This window comes from Lynx canadensis, chromosome B4 (genome assembly GCF_007474595.2).
Source record: "Lynx canadensis isolate LIC74 chromosome B4, mLynCan4.pri.v2, whole genome shotgun sequence".
NCBI classification, from domain to species: Eukaryota; Metazoa; Chordata; class Mammalia; order Carnivora; family Felidae; genus Lynx; species Lynx canadensis.
This window is the reverse complement of record NC_044309.1, coordinates 114,493,504-114,512,989: the sequence shown is the minus strand read 5'-3', so window position 1 is coordinate 114,512,989 and position 19,486 is coordinate 114,493,504. Positions and strand designations below refer to the sequence as shown.

The window sequence follows — 19,486 nt, the reverse complement described above, 5'->3', positions numbered from 1 at the left end:
AGCTCAGGTCACGACCTCACGGTCTGTGGGTTCGAGCCCTGAGTGGGGCTCTGTGCTGACAGCTCAGAGCGTCGAGCCTGCTTCGGGTCTTGTGTCTTACTCTTCCTCTGCCCCTCACCTGCTCATGCTCTCTCTGTGTCTCTCAAAAATAAACAAACACTAAAAAAAAATTTTTTTTTTAAGTTAACCCCTTCCTCACCCCTACACCAGGAAAAAACTACTGGGCCAAGGTGATTCAAATCCCACAGAGGACATTAATTAAGGTACCTGTACTTTTCCAGTTGGGGCAGCAGTGAAAAGGCTGAGGGTTCCTTTTATAGCCTGTTGTAACTTGTTTGTCTGGATCAATGTAGAAATAGCAGCACTTTGCTCTTCCTAATTCCTCTCCAGGAATAAAAAGCGCTAGGATATTCCTGGAATGCCTCCTCACTCACAAATTGTAAGTCGGACCTCCTGCAAATCACTGAACTTTGCTCATACGGTCGGTGTCAAGATTAAATGAGATAATGCATGTAAAGAGCTGAGCAAGAACTAAATAAATGTTAAAAAAAAAAACAACCCACAGCGAACCACCACGCACACACACACCTGCCCCCACTAAAGAAAGGACTATCTCCTGATGGTTATCAACTTACTTGGAATAGGGAAGACTGAAATGTAAGGTAATCGTTCCACGGCACACTCTAGAGATCCTGGCTAGCCTCTGGTGTTCTCATAGTCAGTCACCTGCTAGTAGTAACGCCAAGAACTTTCCACAATTCCGTGTGCTCGTTCATACCCCAGCAGTCCCGTCCAACTCTCAACATCAAGAGGCATCAGAGAGTTTGAACCAATGGGAACAGAAATGCAAAAGACCTTGTAGAAAGTCCAAAGCCCCGGACATTGATCATGTGGAAGTTTTGCCAGAAAAGTCAAATACCCCACACTAACCGTTTAGTGGGGGGGGGGGGGGGGAAATAAGGCACAGAATCTAAACATCCTAATGAAAAAGTCCACATCTAGACCAGCCCCTAAAAGTAGAGCTCTTCTCTAAATTTTAGGCTACAAATAAATTCTTCGTAAGGCACACCTAGCCATCTTTGCTGTTTGGCTGTGCATGGTTATGTTTTCCTTCTAGGCCCAAAACCGTTTTTCAAGAGCTTCATGAAAATACGAATATTTTCATGACGAGGGATATGCGGGTTTTACTATAATTTATAACTGAGTTTTATAATTCACTTGGGGCACACAAGACATATGACACTCACTTTGCCAGTGACACGCCAAAGAATGTAACCAAGCAGGGCATTTTTTTTTTTCTTTTTAGAGACGGCCAAATGAATACTGTCTGGGCTCTACATCTGCAACGGTCATGAGGTGGTGGCAAAAAGTAAATAGCCATAAAACTTTGAATTTTTATTGTGTGTTATGCCTATCAACCCATAAAAGACCAGGATACGTCACAGTTTTTGTAGTTTCTAAACCATTTTTTGGGGAAACACACAGGGCATTAGTGTTACGCTTATTCAATCAGTAAAAAACCAGGCCGCTCGAAGGCACTTGTACTTTCTAAGCCACGCCTGCCAAATGCAAAGGGCAAATGCGGCCCATAAGTTTAGGGAAGGGTAAGTCACGTGCTACCTCTTGCTGAGTGGTTGGTTGATGTCACATGACAGACGTTTTTACACAACTGGCTAGTACCAGGAACGTGTATGTTCCCTACAATTCAAAGTAACAAGTGCAACTTGTAAAAGTCAAGTATTTTTATTTAATACATTCTAATCAAATAGTAACAGCAGTAAATAAACACTTTGAAAAACAGGCAAGTATCCCCCTATCTCTGGAAGAAAATTAAGCCGAAGTATTCTACATGGTAGAAGGGAGACCAAGTGCTGATGTCCGTGGTCAGACAATTCAAGGACAACTTGGAAATTTCTAAAGCTGTTTCCCAAAAGTCAATGGCAACGGGTTGGGATACAGCTACTTCAAAGGATAAAATGTCTGTATCTACATGGTTTTATTAACAGGGATTGAGTTGCACCTGTATAGCACGACATTCTTTAGCCTTAAAGGAAAAGACAAAGTCTTTTCCGTTTGCACCAGTTTGAAATATTTCTGAAATAAGGCTCCCTTAAAATGGATTACTACAGTACTCATTCACATGAGAGAGTTCATACATGTAGTAAAAAGTCAAATACAGGATTTCATGGTCACTTTTTTGGTTGATTTGGTTAATTGCATAAAAAGGAGGATAAATACTCACAAGCAGGATCTGTTTAACAAAACTCCTAGGTACATCAAGAACGCAAAAACAGAAAACGTCCTAAAGTAGACTCTGATCACCAGGCACGTAAAATTAAAGCTAAGCCTGCGTCAGTTTTTTCCTTCGACTTCTTCAGTGCTCCTGCACGGAGTTCTCGCTCTACCGCCAGGGTCTGGGCCCTCTACCTAACAAACAGGAACCCTGGGAAGGCAAGGCATTCTGATAAAATGTTCCTTCAGCCTCTACTCAGGACATTTTATTTTTAACTTAAAAGGATCAGCTGGTCTTGGTCAGCCTTAGGAAAGGAAGCATTACTCAGGTGAAAACATTTGGGGAAACTTTAAATACCTAGCTACCTCGTCACACGTTTAAGTTAGATGGACTTCAGCTGTTTTTAGAATGCCGAGTAGTTATCCAGAGTAGTGACTCAAGTTTTGGTTCCTTTTTTTTTTTTTTTTTTTTTTTTTTTATACATAGCTGCATTCGGAGATACTCTATAGGAGGCATGTTTAGAAAAAGAGAAACACTTATACCTGGAATTTATATTCTTCCAAGTAATCTTTTAGTCTTGTTGGTAAAGGCAGTCCCCAGATGGTGCCGGTGCATTTGTTAATGGTGAGTCTACAGAGATGCTGCAGAGGCGGGGCTGATGTGTAGAGCGGTTTGGTCAGATAAAGGTGAACGGTGCCGTTCCGGGGCGCTTCTGGGCCTGTCCGCTTATCCTTGCACATCTGAACGTAGTAGTCGATCAGATGAACCACACTGTCAAACTGTTTAAGCTTGGATTTGACACATATGATCGAGTCCAACCTGAATTTCCCATCTTGGTATTCGATTCGCAGATTAGTTGGTCCAGCTGATGTTTTAACAGATATTGTTAGTAGGTAGTCTGAGTGCGAGCTATCTCTAATCAAGAAAGTTCCTTCTGGTGCCTCTTTTAATTTCTCTTTGGCTTCATTAACAGTCATACTTCCCCAGTACCAACCTGGGGTTTCCGTTCAAGAAGAAAAAGAAGAGAGGGTAAAATAGTTATTATACAGAATTTCTTAAATAGGGTAAATACTTGGCAACAATTTTTCTAGCTCTAAAGAGAAGTGTGTGACAGTTTACCACAGACTACCATAAATATTTTAGGTAGACATCTAATGAAAATGTGGGTCCGTTTTATGAACAAACTGTGAGCCAGTTTTCTTCTTTAAAAAGTAACGTTCGGTAGCCCTTTAAACTCTCTTGAGATTTTCTCCGAAGGACACAGAATTTTGCCATAGGACACACTGGCTGAGAAAGCATGATGCTTCTAGCACCGTTCAAGTGAAATCAAAGTAAATTAGAAGTAACTCGGAAGTTAGAAATAGAAGGCGTGCCCTTACAAAGGTGGAAACCCCAACTCCTGTAATCCCAGCAGTTTTGTAATCCCAAAACTTCTTGGAAGACTCGCGACCACCCTCTCCCTCCCTCCCCAAATCCGTTCATGGCAGAAACTCTGTTCAGAGACCTTGGAAAGTACTGCTATTTCCTTGTTTTTAAAGAGCGGTTCTACTACAACAGCTTCTGTTTGTTGCTTTGGTTACAACTACCATATCAGCCACTGAGAAATGAGGGAAACCCCAACTGATAAGAAGTAATTCAAGTTTACAATCCGCACCTCCTTTGGACTTTGCCCTAATCCAAATCCCATCACAACCTTCCGTCTCCCCAGCATTCTCCATTTCATTTGCCTGCACCATCCCGGGGCCCATCTCGTTTTCAAAAATCACTTCGAGCCATTCTGCATAAGAAGTCTGAACAATGCGCTCTTCCACCCCACCCCCCATCCCCCACCCCCCAAATTGCTCGGATACCTGCAATCTGCCTGGTCCGCCCCGCTGAGGGAAAGTCGGTGGTCCACACTCAAAGACCGAACCGCAAATGACTTTTCCCTCTCTCTAGTGCTACCAAAACTTCAATTTTGCCCCAAACGTAAGCTTTTGGGATTCAGATTTTGAAAGCTTGCGTAGTTTGCCAGATTTTTTTTTTTTTTTCCAATCTTCTCTTCTTTCAGACGCCGAGAGACGACGGCGGGCCACGCAAAGCGCAGGACTGCGCTTGAACCAAGCAATAACCCTGGGCGCGCAGCCCCTCAAGGCCGCGCTCTGCAAGGGGCTTCGCTGGCCGCCTTCCTCCCGGCGCTGCTGCAGCCGCCCGCGCGGCAATCAGTCCTTGGAACTTGGCCGCCAAGGTCCCGGGCTGCAGCGGCGGCTCGGCTCGGAAGCCGGATGCGGCTGAAACTGCGGGCAGCGCAGCGCCCACTGGCCGCCCTCGTTCCCCGCGGAAAGGGAGGCGCCTGGCTCTTTCTCCCGCTAGGGTTCAAGCCCGTGTACCGACCCCTGAGCAGCTGCGGCAAACAGCTGAAGGCTCCAGCTCCCTGAGAGGCTATTTCCAAGCAGCCCTTCTCGCGTTCTGCCCACCCCTAGGCCTCTGGGTCCCCCGAGAACCACTTTTCTTTCGCATTCCCAAGGATCCAGGCCGTGCGGACATCCTCTCCGCGGGCCCCCGCCCTGAGGCGGGGACGGGAGGCGAGGGGCTGCTGTTCAATCCCATTCTTCGCTCCGCACCGCGGCCCCGCTTCCTAGCCGCGCTCCGCGTCAGCAAAGCCCCCAACCGCGTCTTTGGGGAAGCGACCCTTCTCGCGCGCGTCGCGGCTGGTCGGCTCCCTACCTGTTTGACCGAGCTCCCGTAGGGCCTTCGCCAGACGCGCCGCCTCCGGGGACGGCTCTTCCGCGGACCCCGCGGTCCCCCACTGGCTCTGCGTCCCTTCCGCGCCATTCCCGGAGGACTCGAGGCACCGCAGGGTCATGGGAGAGGGGTCACCGCGGCAAAGACAGGTGGCCGCCCGCGCTGGGATCAGAGAGGGGCACGCGTCCTTCTTGGAAATCAGTGAGAACCCCAAAGCAAGTCTCTGCGGGGTATCCGAATTGGTGGAGGGGGAGGGGATGGGAGGCTTCTGGCTTTTCCTCCCCAGGTCCCAGTGGACGGATGGCAAAGTCCCCCGCAGGCGCGGTCACCCACAGTTTGCCTGCAAAAAAGAAAGTATGGGCTTGGGTCGGTCCAAATTGGACCCCTGCGTCCGGGATTGTGGGTGGGAAGACAGACGTGGAAAATCCTGGGGACTCCTCCGCGTCTATCCTCCCGCACCATTTAACCCCAAGCATCCAGTGACTGCCCCGGCCCAGCTGTAGAGAAAGGAGGATAAAAGAGAGAGCAGCGATCCAAGACGCCGGAGTTGCAGAGGGGGAGGGGGGAGGGACAGGATGAGGGTGGGGAACAGGGTGTCTTCCCGCCCAGGGCTACTAGCTGAAATCGCAGACTAGCAAAGACCAGTCACCTGCGGGTATGGTGGCAAATAGGCCCTAGTCAAGGACAAGCAGAAAAATCGCAAAGGAAAGAACAGGAGATATCCCCAAATTGGCACCCCTCTATCTCACACCCCGCACAGCCCGGGGGCCCCGAGACGAAGCACCCTGAGCCGCCAGCCCGGGGCGCCAAGGTGCGCGAGCTGCCGCACCCCCGCCCGGAGGCTGCCTGGCTCCTCTCTGCCCGCTCCCCAGCGCCCGCTTGGGGCAGAGTTGGGGGGCTCCCCGGCTGCCCCTCTAGTGGCCGGGCGGCGGCGGCTGCTGCAGCCGCCGCGGGCGCTGTCGAGGAATCGGCCCAAGCGCGCAGCCCTCGCGGGGGCTCGGAGCCCGGAGCCGGGACCCGGGCCGGGGCAGAACGGGCGGCTGCGAGCGCCGCTGGACTTGCAAGACAACGAACGCCGAGCCCTTACCTCGGCCTCGGCCGCAGCGTCCACACCAGGCAGCCTCCCCAGCGGACATGGGGCGGGGGAGTCGGGAGGGGCCAGGGAGAGGAGGGGTTTCTGCCCGAGTTTCCCCAGTTGACTTTTAATTTGGGAACGAGATGCCTGGGGATGCGCTCCGCACTAGCCAGAGCTCTCTGCGCAGAGGGCAAACAAAAGCCCGGGGGATCTTCGCCTAGAACCCCCGGGCTCTGAAATCCCCCACCCTGGGCAGCTGCTGGCTTTCCCTCCGGCTGCGACCAAGGAGGTGGGAAGAAGAGAGGGAGGAGGAAGGAACTAGGGCGGGAGGCAGGCGGGTGGGGAGGAGCGGCAGATCAGGTTATTAGGAGGATTATTAATTTGGATGGCTGTTTGGGGCGGGGGAGTAAACTCCGGAGACTTCCCGACGCCTAGAAGGAGCCGAAGAAAGCAGGCAGTAGCGCCCGGCCGCGGGGCAGAGCCGAAGCTCGGACTCTCTCCCTGGCCGCTCTGAACTGCGGAAGCCAAGGCCGCCCGGCGCTCGCAGCCGCGCCCCGTGCCCTCCCCGGCGACCCTCCATGGGGAGGAGCCTTCGGGCTCCCGGGACCAGTACCTGCCGCCAACCCCGGGCCGAGCTCCTCCGGCGCCCGGGCTGCGGGCGCAGGGGATCCTGAGGCTGTGCGCACCGGGCCCGGGGGCGCACTGTCCGCGGCCCGCGCAGCGCCGGTTGCGGCGGGCGAGGAGGTTCATGCTTCAAGGGAAGCCCAAGGCCCGTGAGCCGCGGTGGCGGCGGCCAGACATGGCAAGAGTTAAACGTCTGTCCCCGGAGTCGGGTGTGCGCGCGACTTCCCAGCCCCGCGCGCCTCCCTAGCTCCCCGCCTCCCTCCCCTGTCCGCGCTCTCAGTGCGCCCCTCCCGGCTGCTGCGGAGGCCGCTTTCCAGGAACTTTCCAGGAATCCGTCTCACGTGACCGCGGCCCCCGCTCCTGCTTTAAAGAGGCTCCGGCGCTAATGCGCAGGCTTCAGGGGAGGCGGGTTTGTAGCGCTCGTTGCGGTGCCGGGCGGCGCGGCTGCCTAGGAGTCCGCCCGCCTCTGACCGCACAGCTCCGAGTGCTCCGAGGCGCGCACAAGCCCCACCGCCACCACCGTCCCCGCTTCGGCGGCCGGAGCCTGACCCCCACCGTGTCAGCTGTGCGCGGGGGTCTGATGACCAAGCGATATCCTCGCCCAGCCGCGGGGCTCTGTCTTTCCCACCCGCTCCGCGCCTTCTCGACGTGACCCTCCCAACTGCACATTTTGTGAAAGGGATGCGGGAGAGGCTGGGGGTCCCCGAAAACGGCCCCTCTCGCTCTACGGCACATTAGTGGGGGTGGGAGAGGCCCCGATCCAGGCCCCCGCGCTCCCCACCGAGAGCCAGAGGGAGCGGACCGAAGGCTGTGCCCTCGCCCAGGTCCTAGAAGGCAGCCAGCGAGCTGAGAGCGGTGCCTCCTTAAGCGGCGCTAGCGGCTCTCAGTCTCCTCCCCCAGGCGCTCCTGCTCTCAAGTCTCCGGCGGCAGCCTAGCCGGGCTCCTCCTCCCCTCCTCCCCTTTCTCCTCCTCCCTCTGTTCGTAGTCTACACGGCCCCACTGTCTCCTTCCGCTGGCAGACCCCGCTCACCTGCTCTGACTGCTGAAGGGGCTCCCTTACCTACGCTCCCGGGTCGTGCTGGACCGCCGGCCTCGGTGCCTTGCAGTCACGAGAGCTCTCGTCTTGGCGATTTCTCCCGCAGGGCTAGCGCCCAGGGACTGGAAATTCGGAAAGATCTAGTCACTCCCCTGCCCGGAGACCCTCACCTCCTCCCACCCGATTGGAGGCCACCTGGACTCCGTTGGAACTCAGCTCCTCGCCTGCATGCCCGCCTCCAAAGTGTGACCTACTTTTAAAAAACCATTAGCACTCACGGGAAAACCGGATCCCAAATTTCGATAACCATTTTTCTTTGAAATACTATTCTATTGCATCACTGCTCAAAAGCTTGAAAGGTCAATGGCCACTTTCAGTTGAAGCAGGGGCTAAGGGGAAGTTGGGCGAGGAAGGGGGAGGAGGCGTGGGGGAGGCCGGCTCACAAACCTTGCCTGGTGTCCCCCCTGCTGGCCCTAGGAGGAAACGTAAACCAGCTTCCTGCCTTCCCGGACAGGCAGGAGTCAAGCAGGAATGATTCTCTCAATAATTTTCCTGCTTTTGAGTAAGTAACTATGCAAATGATAGGCAGGTGAGCCAGGAAGTAGGGGCGGGGGGGGGGGGGGGGGGGGGGGGGGCATTTCCAAGCTAACAAATGACTTTGTCAACAATAGAGTGGTGTGGATGGAATCGTGTTTTGTTTTTTAGTCTAACAAGTACAGGGCAGAGCTAATTCAACCCTAGTTAAAACTCTATAAAGTGGCTGAGTAATTTGGCCAAATCATTTACCATCTTTGGGCCCTCGGCCTTTTCTATAAAATGAAGGAACTGGACTCCAGTCCTGGCTCAGGGACTGGGATGAATGAACAAATCAGATTCATGTAGAGTTTGTGTGTAGTCTGAGGCCCAGAGAACCTTTAAGAACCACTATCTACTAGGGTTCACTATGTTCTAGGTTATTCCATTTGGCTTCTTATTCCTCTGCGGAGAATCCCAGACCAAGGATGTACCCCCTGTTCTGCAGTTTAAAAGATTTTAAGGTTTTTACAAAGATAAATTTCTATTTAATTGCCAGTTGAAATGAATCTGCCAGCAACCTTCATGCAGCCTACATGCATGTACTTTCCTGTTGCCTCCTAGCACATGCTGTTCCCTCTTCCTGGGATGCCCTTCACCAGAATGGGTGTGTGGCCAGCTCTCATCATTCAGCTCCCAGCTCAAAGTCACCTCCACAGACAGTCATTGTTCACGAAAATTACACTAAGCACAATGCAACTGCAGGGGCACCAAATTTTGTAGCAAAGAAAGATTTTCGACTTTTGTTTCTGAACTGTTTCTCAGAGATCCCAGCATTTTGTTGGCTTTTTTAATCCCCAAGAAACACATATGGGAGGGCCTCTTAGGAAAATATTTATGGGATGGTGTTAAGTGAGAAAAAAGTAGAATGTGAAAATGTATCTATGCTATGGTTACAACATTATAACATTATGTATATGCCTGTGGGCAAAAACAGAAGGAAATGTAGAGAAATGAAAGCAGCTTTTTCTCGGGTGGCAGGATATGGGTAAGTTTTTAAACTTGACTTTCTTTAATACTGTTCCAGTATTTTGGATACAGTCATTGTTTTCCAAAGTTGCATGTGAGTGTCTTCAGTGACTCTAAGAGGGTAGAGTGTAATCCGTAGAGCTTATGACTCTAGTCCTGACGGACCTCTCTCCTGAACTCCCAGGCGGGTCACTCAGCACTGCCTTTCAGATGTCTAATGGGTACCCCCAGTGTAGCACACCCCAAACCTAGACCCGATAATTTCTTTTTTTTTAATGTTTATTTATTTTTGAGACAGAGAGAGACAGAGCATGAACGGGGTAGGGGCAGAGAGAGAGGGAGACACAGAATCGGAAACAGGGTCCAGGCTCTGAGCCATCAGCCCAGAGCCCGACGCGGGGCTCGAACTCACGGACCACGAGATCGTGACCTGAGCTGAAGTCAGACGCTTAACCGACTGAGCCACCCAGGCGCCCCCCGATAATTTCTTAAAACAACCCCGTTTGAGACAAAAACAAAAGCAGTTCCTCCTTCATTTCTCCCCATCTCTGAGAAATGTCATTTCTAATCTTCCGTTGCTCTGGCTAAAAGCCTTAAAATCATCCTTGCCTGCTCTCTGTCACACGCCCCACATCCCACGTGTTGGCCAATCCTTTGACTCTGATTTCACAACAAACCCAGAAGTAAAGCCCTTGCCACATTTTCACCACACACCAGTCCAAGCCAGGCTTCCCAGTCTCTGCCTGGCCTGCTGCTGCAGCCTCTACCTGGTACCTTTGTCCCTCCGACAGACTCTTCCTGACAGAGCAACGACAGTGACCCTGTTTAAGGATCTGCTCCAGTCCAAATGGCTGCATCACACAAGAGTGAAAGACAAAATCGCAGTAGCTTCTCGGTTCTATTTATCTCCCTGATCTCATCCCCTCCTGCTCTGTCCCTTGATCATTCCGCTCAAGGCACATTGGACTCCTTGCCTTTTCCAACACCTACTGCCCTTACTCCTTCCTCAGCACCTTCTCCTCGACCCACCAGGCTCCTCCTTCAGATATCTGCGTGGTTTGTTCCCTTACTTCCACGGACCTTTATTCAGTGCCACCGGCTCAGTGAGACCTTGCCTGACCACCGTATTCAGATTCAACCCACCTCCACACGCAGTTCTCTCTCTTCCCTGCTCTGGTTTTCTCCTTAACACTGATCGCTATCTAACCTAGTTATATTTTATTTATTGGTCTGGTTTCCCGTATTTCTCCTTCACTAGAATGTAAGTTCCATGAGGCCATGTACTCGTGTTTGCATTCTTCACAGCTACATCTCAGCACCTCCAATAGTCCCCCGCATGTAGCCGGCATTCCCCGCACGTGTTGAATGAGTCAGTGGATGGATGGGTGGTCCGTTAGCAGTGTGGCTTTAAGGTTAAACTTCCCAGGCATGAATCCTCACTCTGCCACCACTTGCTACATGAGTGATCTCTGGCAAATTATTTATCCTCTTACAGAGATAATACTGGAACTTACCTTAGAGAGCGGTGGGGAGAATTAAATGAGATCATCATATCTCATATCTATATCCCTGTATCTCTCTAACGCTGTATCTCATATCTGTTCTGTTCAGCGGGGCAGGTGCATGGCTGCGATGCTGAACTGTCATTCTGCTTGACGGGGGAAGGGAGAAGTTTCTTCTGTGGCCTGCGTTGAGGAATTGCCAAGGCCTGAAAATCTCTCTGAGCCAAAGTCAAACTGGATGCTCTTGATTTGCGATGCAGATGTTCTAATACTGGAGTTGACAAGTGCTCCACACTTAGTTGTTGTTGCTGTTGTTGTTGTTTTTGTTTTGCCTATTTGCAGACACGATCCCCCCTCCGGCCCCCGCTTCTGAGATGATGAGCAGTGATGACCATGTGAGCCAAATTTTCTACCATCTAGAAGGAGCCCTTCAAAGAAGGGAAGCAACGGAGAATGCAGAGCTCAGGCTAGAGTGGGAGGAAGAGGTCTCTGAGCGCTTGAATCCAGTTCGCCTGAGGCCACACCACCCTTGGGCTCAGATACAGGAGCCAACACGTTAATTTTTCCTCCTTAGTTTGACTTGGGTCCTGTAACTTGTCATCAGAGACACTCTCGTGGGGTGTAGGGAGTTGGGTAGGAAAGACTCCATGGGAGGGAGTGGAATAGAGAATTGAAAAGATACAGGACAGAACTATCTTCTGTATGATGAGTGTCTCTTACTTCTCCCCTGGTGCTACTCAATACCAATTCCCTTTTACAAGGTCCTGCTTGCTCCACCCCATGATGGAGCCTACTCCTTGGTGTCCTGGCCGGCTTCAGCGCTCTGGGTCAGGGATTCCAGGAGGGAGAAGCTGGGCAGATGGCTTTCCCCTAGACTTCTGGGCCCCAGGAGCATGCGAGATGGACATGCCCTTGGTCTTTCAAGTCACAGAAGCTGAGGGGAGTCATATTCTAGGATAGTAGTTGTTAATCTAAAATCACAGATCTCTCAGAAATTCTGGTAAAATCTATAGACTGGAGTCCACAAACCACCTGCCTGTGGGCCATATTTGATCCCTCGGAGTGTCACGGTTGGTGTGCCAAGATTCTCTCTAAAACCATGTGAATCAAATTAAAATTCTAGAGATTTCACCCCAAAGCGATCCAGAATTCTGCTTTCTCTTAACCAACCTGAAGCTCTGTCAACACTGGATCCCATTCCCTCAAGGCAGAGATCAGCTGAAGCAGAGTGGTGGCTGCCTCTGTGGAAGGCACATTCACCACAGTCCTCACCATCCCCCGGCCTCCCCAACTCTGAACATGACTTGCCATTTGTCATCACACCTGCAGTGTTTTTCTTACGGTGGTGAGATATTTCTCTGGACCCCAGTCTCTACCAGAAGCAGGGAAATAAAAGATCGAAAAGACCAGATATTTCCAGACAACTGGGAGAGAACTTCTTTCTCTATAAAAGTGAAACATATTCCTCTGTGTATCATAAGCAAACAAAGTGTGGCTAGATTCTCATACCTGACCTGTTTCATTCTTCTATGTTCCTACACGGCCCAGGCATGTGTGGACAGCCTCCATCTAAGACAGTCTCTGCAGAAATATCTTCTGGAAGCACAGATTTGGGGGATCAGTTGACAACCTGAAGCCCAACTATGAATCCTGAGGGGCCTCTTGACCTGAGGCAAGAACCGTGTCCTGAGGTGGAGAACCTCCAAGGAAGTGCTTCTCTAGAGATGAGAGTACTGGGGATAAAAGCCATCTGCCCAGCTTCTCCGTCCTGGAATCCCTGACCCAGAGCGCTGAAGCCGGCCAGGACACCAAGGAGTAGGCTCCATCATGGGGTGGAGCAAGCAGGACCTTGTAAAAGGGAATTGGTATTGCACAGCACCAGGGGAGAAGTAAGAGATGCTCATCATACAGAAGATAGTTCTGTATGGGTCTTTCTGTATTGAATTGGTTGTATAGTCAGAGGATCACCAATCATAAGATTTGGTGCTCGAAAGGACATCGTTTCACTGGTGCAGAATAATTTTCCTTGTCCTCTTTCTTCTCCCTCACGATGTTCTAATCCTCTTGCCTCATTTCTCAAACATACAAGCCTGCCTCAAGGCCTTTGCACTTGCTCTTTGCCCCATATTCTCATGGCATCACTCCCTCACTTTGTTCGGGTCTTTGCTCAGAGAGGCCTCCCGTTTCTTATCAACGACGAGTTCTTTCTCCTGCTTTATTTTTCATCTCAGCAGCTACTATTACCTGACATTATAATGGCTTTTATTTGTCATTTGTTTAATGTCTCTCTCTCATTGAAACATAAGCAGAGATTTTGTATGTTATAATCACTACTCTATCCCCAATGCCTAAAGAAGCTCCTGGCCCATAGTAGATACCCAGTATAAAGTTAATGAATGAATGAATGAATGAATGAATGAATTGAATGCATCCACAAGTAAGGAAACAAATGCGTTTACCACTTTTCTGCCCTGGATCCCTTGACTTTTCATCTTCCCCAGATGCTCACCTTAATCTATGGCTTAGCCTTCCGACTCTGGTCTGTTACCAAGAAGAAATTGGCTGTTTTAGAATTTCTTCTTAATCTCTGGAGCCTGACCTCACAACTATGGTACCTAGTAGACAGCATGTGAGAGACTCACCCCCCCAATAAATGTTCATGAGTATTTAAATGCTCTAGGCCTTGTAGACAAATATAATCCAGCCCACTCTTAAGAGGGTCTCAGTTAAGTGAGAGGGACATCACTGATGATGCTAACAAAGGGTTAAAAGTAATAGAGAAATGCAGACTGGTTTTGCAAACAGCTGGGGAGCACCCCTACAACCACCTTGGGAAGTCCAGAAAGGCTTCACAGGAGAGGGGACCTTGATCAAGCCCCTTAACTTCTTGGGATTCGTGTTTTCTCAAAACAAAAAAAAAACTTGGATTTGATGAGCAGTTGTGTTTCCTTCTCATTCAAATCACCTTCCAAGCCCCACTCCACAACCTCCCAAAGAGCAACTGATGATGTTTTTATACATAAGCCTGGGCAGCTTCTAGGTATGTTTGATTTTCCAGAGAAGTTCACAAAGGTCAAGGCCTGGTGTGATGATGTGGTAAGCAGAGCAGTCAGAAGAAATACCTATTAGTAAATAACAAACAGCACTCCTGGCTTACTCATGGAATTCTGAGAAGCAGCAGTACCCAGTGAACCAGGCTAGAGATTGGCAGTCATGGGTGAGACTAACTTTAACCTAAGGCATGTGGCAAGGCTACAAAAGGCAAGCTCTGAATAGCACAATTGCCATCTCCTTGAGCCATGGGACAACCTCCATACGCATTCCACATTGGAAGGCACGCTGGTCACATATACAGGCCTTTTCTGCTAACGTAGCATGTTAAAATTATAATGGTCGTGCCCTGACCTAATGGAAAGCAATATAATATCACCAGTTTGCCTGTATATAATGGCTTAAATCTCTCTTCACCAATGTATTATAACATATACCTGATCTTATTCACATAACACGTTGACAATAGTAGGAAAAAATGCCTAGTTTATGTGTAAATAAATTAAGCCGAAGTCAATTAAGTAGGTTATTCTGTACTTGTAAACAAATTGTCCTTGGGAAAACAGTATAGAGTTTAATATGAACAAAGAAAACATTTTTAAGTGGAAAAGTAGCTTGGAGGGTAAGTTGCTTTTTTTTTTTTTTGTTTTTTAATTTTAGAGAGAGAAACAGAACACGATCAGGGGAGAGGGGCAGAGAGAGAAAGAGAAAGAGAGAATATCAAGCAGGCTCTACACCCAGCACAGAACCTGAAGCAGGGCTCAATCCCACAACCCTGGGATCATGACCTGAGCTGAAATCAAGAGTTGGCTGCTCAACTAACTGAGTCACGCAGGGGCCTCAGGTAAGTTGCTTTTTAAATAGGTCATTCAAGTCACTAAAAGTACCTATCCCAACAAATGTGGCTGTAATATTTTCAAATGTTATTTACAACATTTGAACAAAAGCAAAGGATAGAAGTTGAAGGGAAAAGTTAGGTTCCTTTGTTTTGTTTTAAAATATTCCCAATCAAGAAATTGTTACATTTCAGTATGTGCCAACAATTCTAAAATAAACATAAAAGGAAAGTCTTATTTCTTATAAAATACATTGAAAAAAATCTATTTAGAAATAACTCTGTGGACATCATGCTGGTAAATCCTGCCATTTTTCCCTTTGGCTTTTCCAGTGTTGCAGAGATTTTATTTCAAGTTCTCCCCTTCCCCCCCACCTCTTTTATTCCTTCCCTCTTTTATTTTTTTAAATGTTTATTTATTTATTTCAAGGGAGAAAGAGAGGGCACACACAGGAGGGGCAGAGAGAGGAGAGAGAGAGAGTCCCAAGCAGACTCCATGCTCTCAGTGCAGAGCCCGATGCGGGGCTTGAATTCATGACCTGAACTGAAATCAAGAGTTGGGCGCTTAACCCACTGAGCCACCTAGGCGCCCCACCCTTCCCATTTTTAACACCAATACTTAAAAGAGAAAAATTTGCCTGGCAAAGTCATCAGGCAGATCCTTATCTTTCACCACATAGAATTTTTAGTCCAAAGTCTATCATGCCTTCTGTTTGCTACTATCACCTAGTTTCCCCCCCAACCCCACCACATGCTCATTCTCTACCAGATTAATTATATTGTAATCTGTTGATTCTAGCCATTAAATGGACAAAAATAAAGATAGCATAGTAAATAAAGATGGTATGAATAAATAAGTATCACTAATAGCAACTGGGAAATCAGAAAACAGTTATAATATGACAACATCTCACGTAAAGATGACCACTACAAAAGAATAAAACACCAAACACCGAACCCTACCCAAAAGAAATGGATAATCTGTATAGCCCTATTTTTATAAAGAAATAGATTCCAGATTCAGAAAGCTTCACTGGTGAATTTTACCAAACAATTAAGAAATAACACCTATTCTTTATTAAATTTTCCCCCCAAAATAAAAGTGGGAATATTTCACAACTCATTCTAGGAGGCCAGAATGTTCTAGATATAAAAACAAAACAAAACAAAACAAAACAAAACAAAACAAAAAAAACAGATAATACAGAAAAGAAAACTATAGACCAATATTTCTCAAAAGCACAATCACAAAATAATGGCAAATTGAATCCAGAAATACATAAAGAGGATGATATATGAATGACCCACTTGGATATATTCCAGGAAGGTGAGGTTGGTTCAACATTCACAGTCAGTCGGTAATTCACAATCTCAACAGACTAAAAGAGTAAAATCATGTCTTGATACATGTAAAAAAATCATTTATAAAATTCAACATTCATCCATCATAAAAAAAATTTCAGCAAACTAGGAATAGAAGGGAACTTCCTCAATCTGACAAACCTTACCTACAAAACAACAACAACAACAACAACAACAACAACAACAACAACAACCACAGCCAACATCATAGTAATGGTGAAAGATTGAAGGCTCCCCCACTAAGATTGGGAAGAAAGCAAGAATGTCCATTTTTACAACTTCTTTTCACCATTGTATTGGAGGTACTGGCCTGTGCCTTAAGACAAAAAAAATAAATAAAAGTATATAGATCGTAAAGGAAGAAATAAAAATGTCTTTAGTTACAAACAGCATGATCTCTACATAGAAAATTGTGAGGAATCAAAAACAAAAACAGTTACTACAACAAATATGTGAGTTTAGCTAGGTTTCGGGATACAAGATCAATACAAAAAATAAGTTTTACTAATTACCAGTAACAAACTACTGGAAATTGAAAATGTTAGTAATACCACCTACAATAGATTTAAAAACATGAAATATTAATAAAGTTAATCAAATATGTGCAAGAGCTGTACATGTAAAAGAAAATTTTTGAGTGCTGAGAAAAGTTAAGGAAAATTAAATGAAGAGACAGACCATGCTCATGGATGGGAAGGTCAATATTGTTAAACAAAATCTCAACAGCCTTTCTCCTTGTGTTGTAAAAATCAACAAACTGATTCTAAAATGTATTTGGAACACATGCGCAACCGTTTCCCCCAAACATGGAGCCTTGTAGTCCCGGTCTCACCTGATGAGGATGAGGGAGTGGTGGGTTCAGGTTGGGCTATTGGCTGTGCCCTTGCTCGCAGCCTGTCTGCATATCCCACCCCTCGCCCGCCTCCTACCCCCACCCCCAGCTTTCTCCTGCTCTTTACTCCTGGAAGTTGTCAGGCAAATTTTTCACCTACAAGGGATTGCGCATCTTCTACCAAGACTCTTCTGGTGTGGTTGGAAGTCCTGAGATAGTTGTGCTTTTACATGGCCTTCTAACATTCCAGCTATGATTAGTAGAGGATTTGGGAAACCCTAAGGTTTCATCAAGTGATTGCCCTTGATTTTGTGGGCTTTGGCTTCAGTAACAAATTGAGACCACATTACTATTCCATGTTTGAGCAGGCCAGCATTGTGGAGGCACTTTTGTGGTACCTGGGGTTCCAGAACCACAGGATCAACCTTTTGTCTCATGATTATGGAGATATCGTTGCTCAGGAGCTGCTTTGTAGGTTCAGGCAGAATCGATCTGGTAGCCTTACCATAAGGAGTCTCTATCTGTCAAATGGAAGGTATATTTCCTGAGACTTACCGTCCTCTCCTTCTCCAAAAGTTTCTCAAAGATGGAGGCATGATGTCACCCATCCTCACACGATTGATGAACTTCTTTGTATTCTCTTGAGGTCTCATCCCAGTCTTTAGGCTGTACACCCGCCTCTCTAAGAGTGAGCCATGGGACATGTGGGCAGGGATCTGCCACAATGATGGAAGCTTAGTTATCGACAGTCTTTTACAGTACATCAACCTGAGGAAGACGTTTAGAAGATGCTGGATGGGAGCTCTGGCTTCTCTAACTGTCCCCATTCATTTTATCTATGGACCATTGGATCCCATAAATCCCTTATCCAGAGTTTTTGGAGCTGTACAGGAAAACACCACGATTCTGGAAAACAAATCGATTCTGGATGATTCTGGATGACCACGTTAGCCACTATCCACAGCTAGGGGATCCCCTGGGCTTCCTGACTGCCTGTATGGGCTTCCTCAACTCCTTCTGAACTGCAAAGAGTAGATTCCCTGTATTACCTCCCCTACTCCCTTACCTGCTGTGTATTCCACTTAGAAAGAAATGCCCAAAAGAAGTCTTGGCCACCAAACACTATTCTCTCACAAAAGTTCACCTGACTCACTGGTGATCAGCATATAGTAAAAAACCCACAGAAGCTCCAGCTAAGGATGGCCCTAACAGTTCACCTCCCATTCTTCTAACATCTGAGCGAATATATGCACTTGCCTTTGCCTTTGCACTGTTAGGAAGTTCTGATGAGCACTACTGCTCACAAATACAGAAAGATAGGGAGACATTCTTAAAAGTCTTAACACTTCTGTGGACTTTTCTGAAATATTTAAAAATGCTAATTTCTGGCCCATCCTCGGTTGGAATCCTATGGTAAAGAATGAGGAGAGGCTGTCTCCTTACACGTCTTCGAATGGCTTTAAGGGCACATCCTTTTGTAACTTCTCTAAGCAACACAGCTTAGTGAGAGTAAGTCTCCCTTGTCATAACTTTGTATTTCGTTCCATCAGGTGCTTTTAATTATAGGCATTTTGTTGACATAGATTTTGGTTTGAATATGTATACTTTATTCTTTTAATGTTTATTTTTTTGAGAGAGAGAGAGAAATCACAAGAGGGGAGATGCAGAGAGAGAGAGAGAGAGAGAGAGAGAGAGAGAAAGAGAATCTGAAACAGGCTCCAGGCTCTGAGCTGTCAGTGCAGAGCCTGACCCAGGGCTTGAACTCACAAGCTGTGAGATCATGACCTGAGCTGAAATCAGACGCTTACCCACTTAACCAACTGAGCCACCAGGCACTCCTAAATATGCTTTAAGACTATGATTCACCTGCACATATTATATATATTTTATAAGGATACTAAACCAGCGATGCTTTGGCAGAGTAGTGAACCTTATTCAACAGGTTTATTTTCTGAATAAACTGAATCAAATCCAAACTATTTACAGAATTTCCTAAAATCACAGGATGTTAAGGACCAGTAGCATCCGTGCCAGAGATTTACTGTTATTAACTAATTCTGACAGCAAATAACAGTCTGCCTCTTCATACTTCAGTGCTTAGAAGCACATCCCTCCTGAGCTAGAGGGAAGGGGATCGTTGTACTGTCCAAGTTTACTGTGCTAAATGTACACGGATTCCTTTTATGATGATTGCTTAAGTTCTCTTTGGTTGTCCCAGAGAGGCTGCCTCTTGTAGCTCGGTAATTCCTGTTCTTTACAGACAGGAAAGTTCCAGAAACTTTAAGAATAAATTCTGAAAGGCCTATGAGCAAATGGTGCTGAATACTTTTTTCGTAAGCCACAGCTTCATTGTCTTAGTCAAAACAGGATGATGGAGTGATTATTTTAAATTTTTTTTTATTAGCACTTCAAGTATAACAACTGACACTGGAATAAGTGTTTATTTTTTATTAATAAAAATGAATTTTGCCAAAAAATAAAGAAATAAAATGTATTTGGAAATGCAAAGGACCTAGAAATTATTCCAGATTATTCTAGAAAAAGAATAACAAAGTTGGAGGAGTCACGTTATCTGATTTGAATTTTTATTCTAAAGCTATAGTAATCAAGACAGAGTAATACTGGTCTAAAGACAAAAATACAGGTCAAGGGAACAGACTAGAGAGTCCA

General features: G+C 47.2%; 1 protein-coding gene and 1 pseudogene across 7 annotated transcripts in view; one reads left to right on the top strand and one right to left on the bottom strand.

Moving 5' to 3' along the window:
- The window catches only part of SOCS2 (suppressor of cytokine signaling 2), a 71,728-nt gene extending 63,789 nt beyond the window's left edge, over window positions 1–7,939 (bottom strand). The window contains exons 1-3 of one of the 7 annotated variants that reach the window (XM_032594023.1): window positions 7,687–7,939; window positions 4,940–5,297; window positions 2,776–3,227 (exon numbers count right to left, since the gene is read on the bottom strand). In XM_032594023.1, the coding sequence (XP_032449914.1) occupies window positions 2,776–3,227; window positions 4,940–5,078 (591 nt within the window). In that variant the 5' untranslated portion in view covers window positions 5,079–5,297; window positions 7,687–7,939. Of the gene's footprint in view, window positions 1–1,382; window positions 3,228–4,939; window positions 5,744–6,044; window positions 6,540–6,645; window positions 6,887–7,211; window positions 7,383–7,686 lie in introns of those variants that run through there. The other 6 variants (XM_032594022.1, XM_032594024.1, XM_030323389.2 and 3 more) reach the window with 6 other exon arrangements.
- An 8,880-nt stretch (window positions 7,940–16,819) lies between these two features.
- On the top strand, window positions 16,820–17,837 carry LOC115519227 (annotated as a pseudogene).
- The last annotated feature ends 1,649 nt before the right edge of the window (window positions 17,838–19,486 follow it).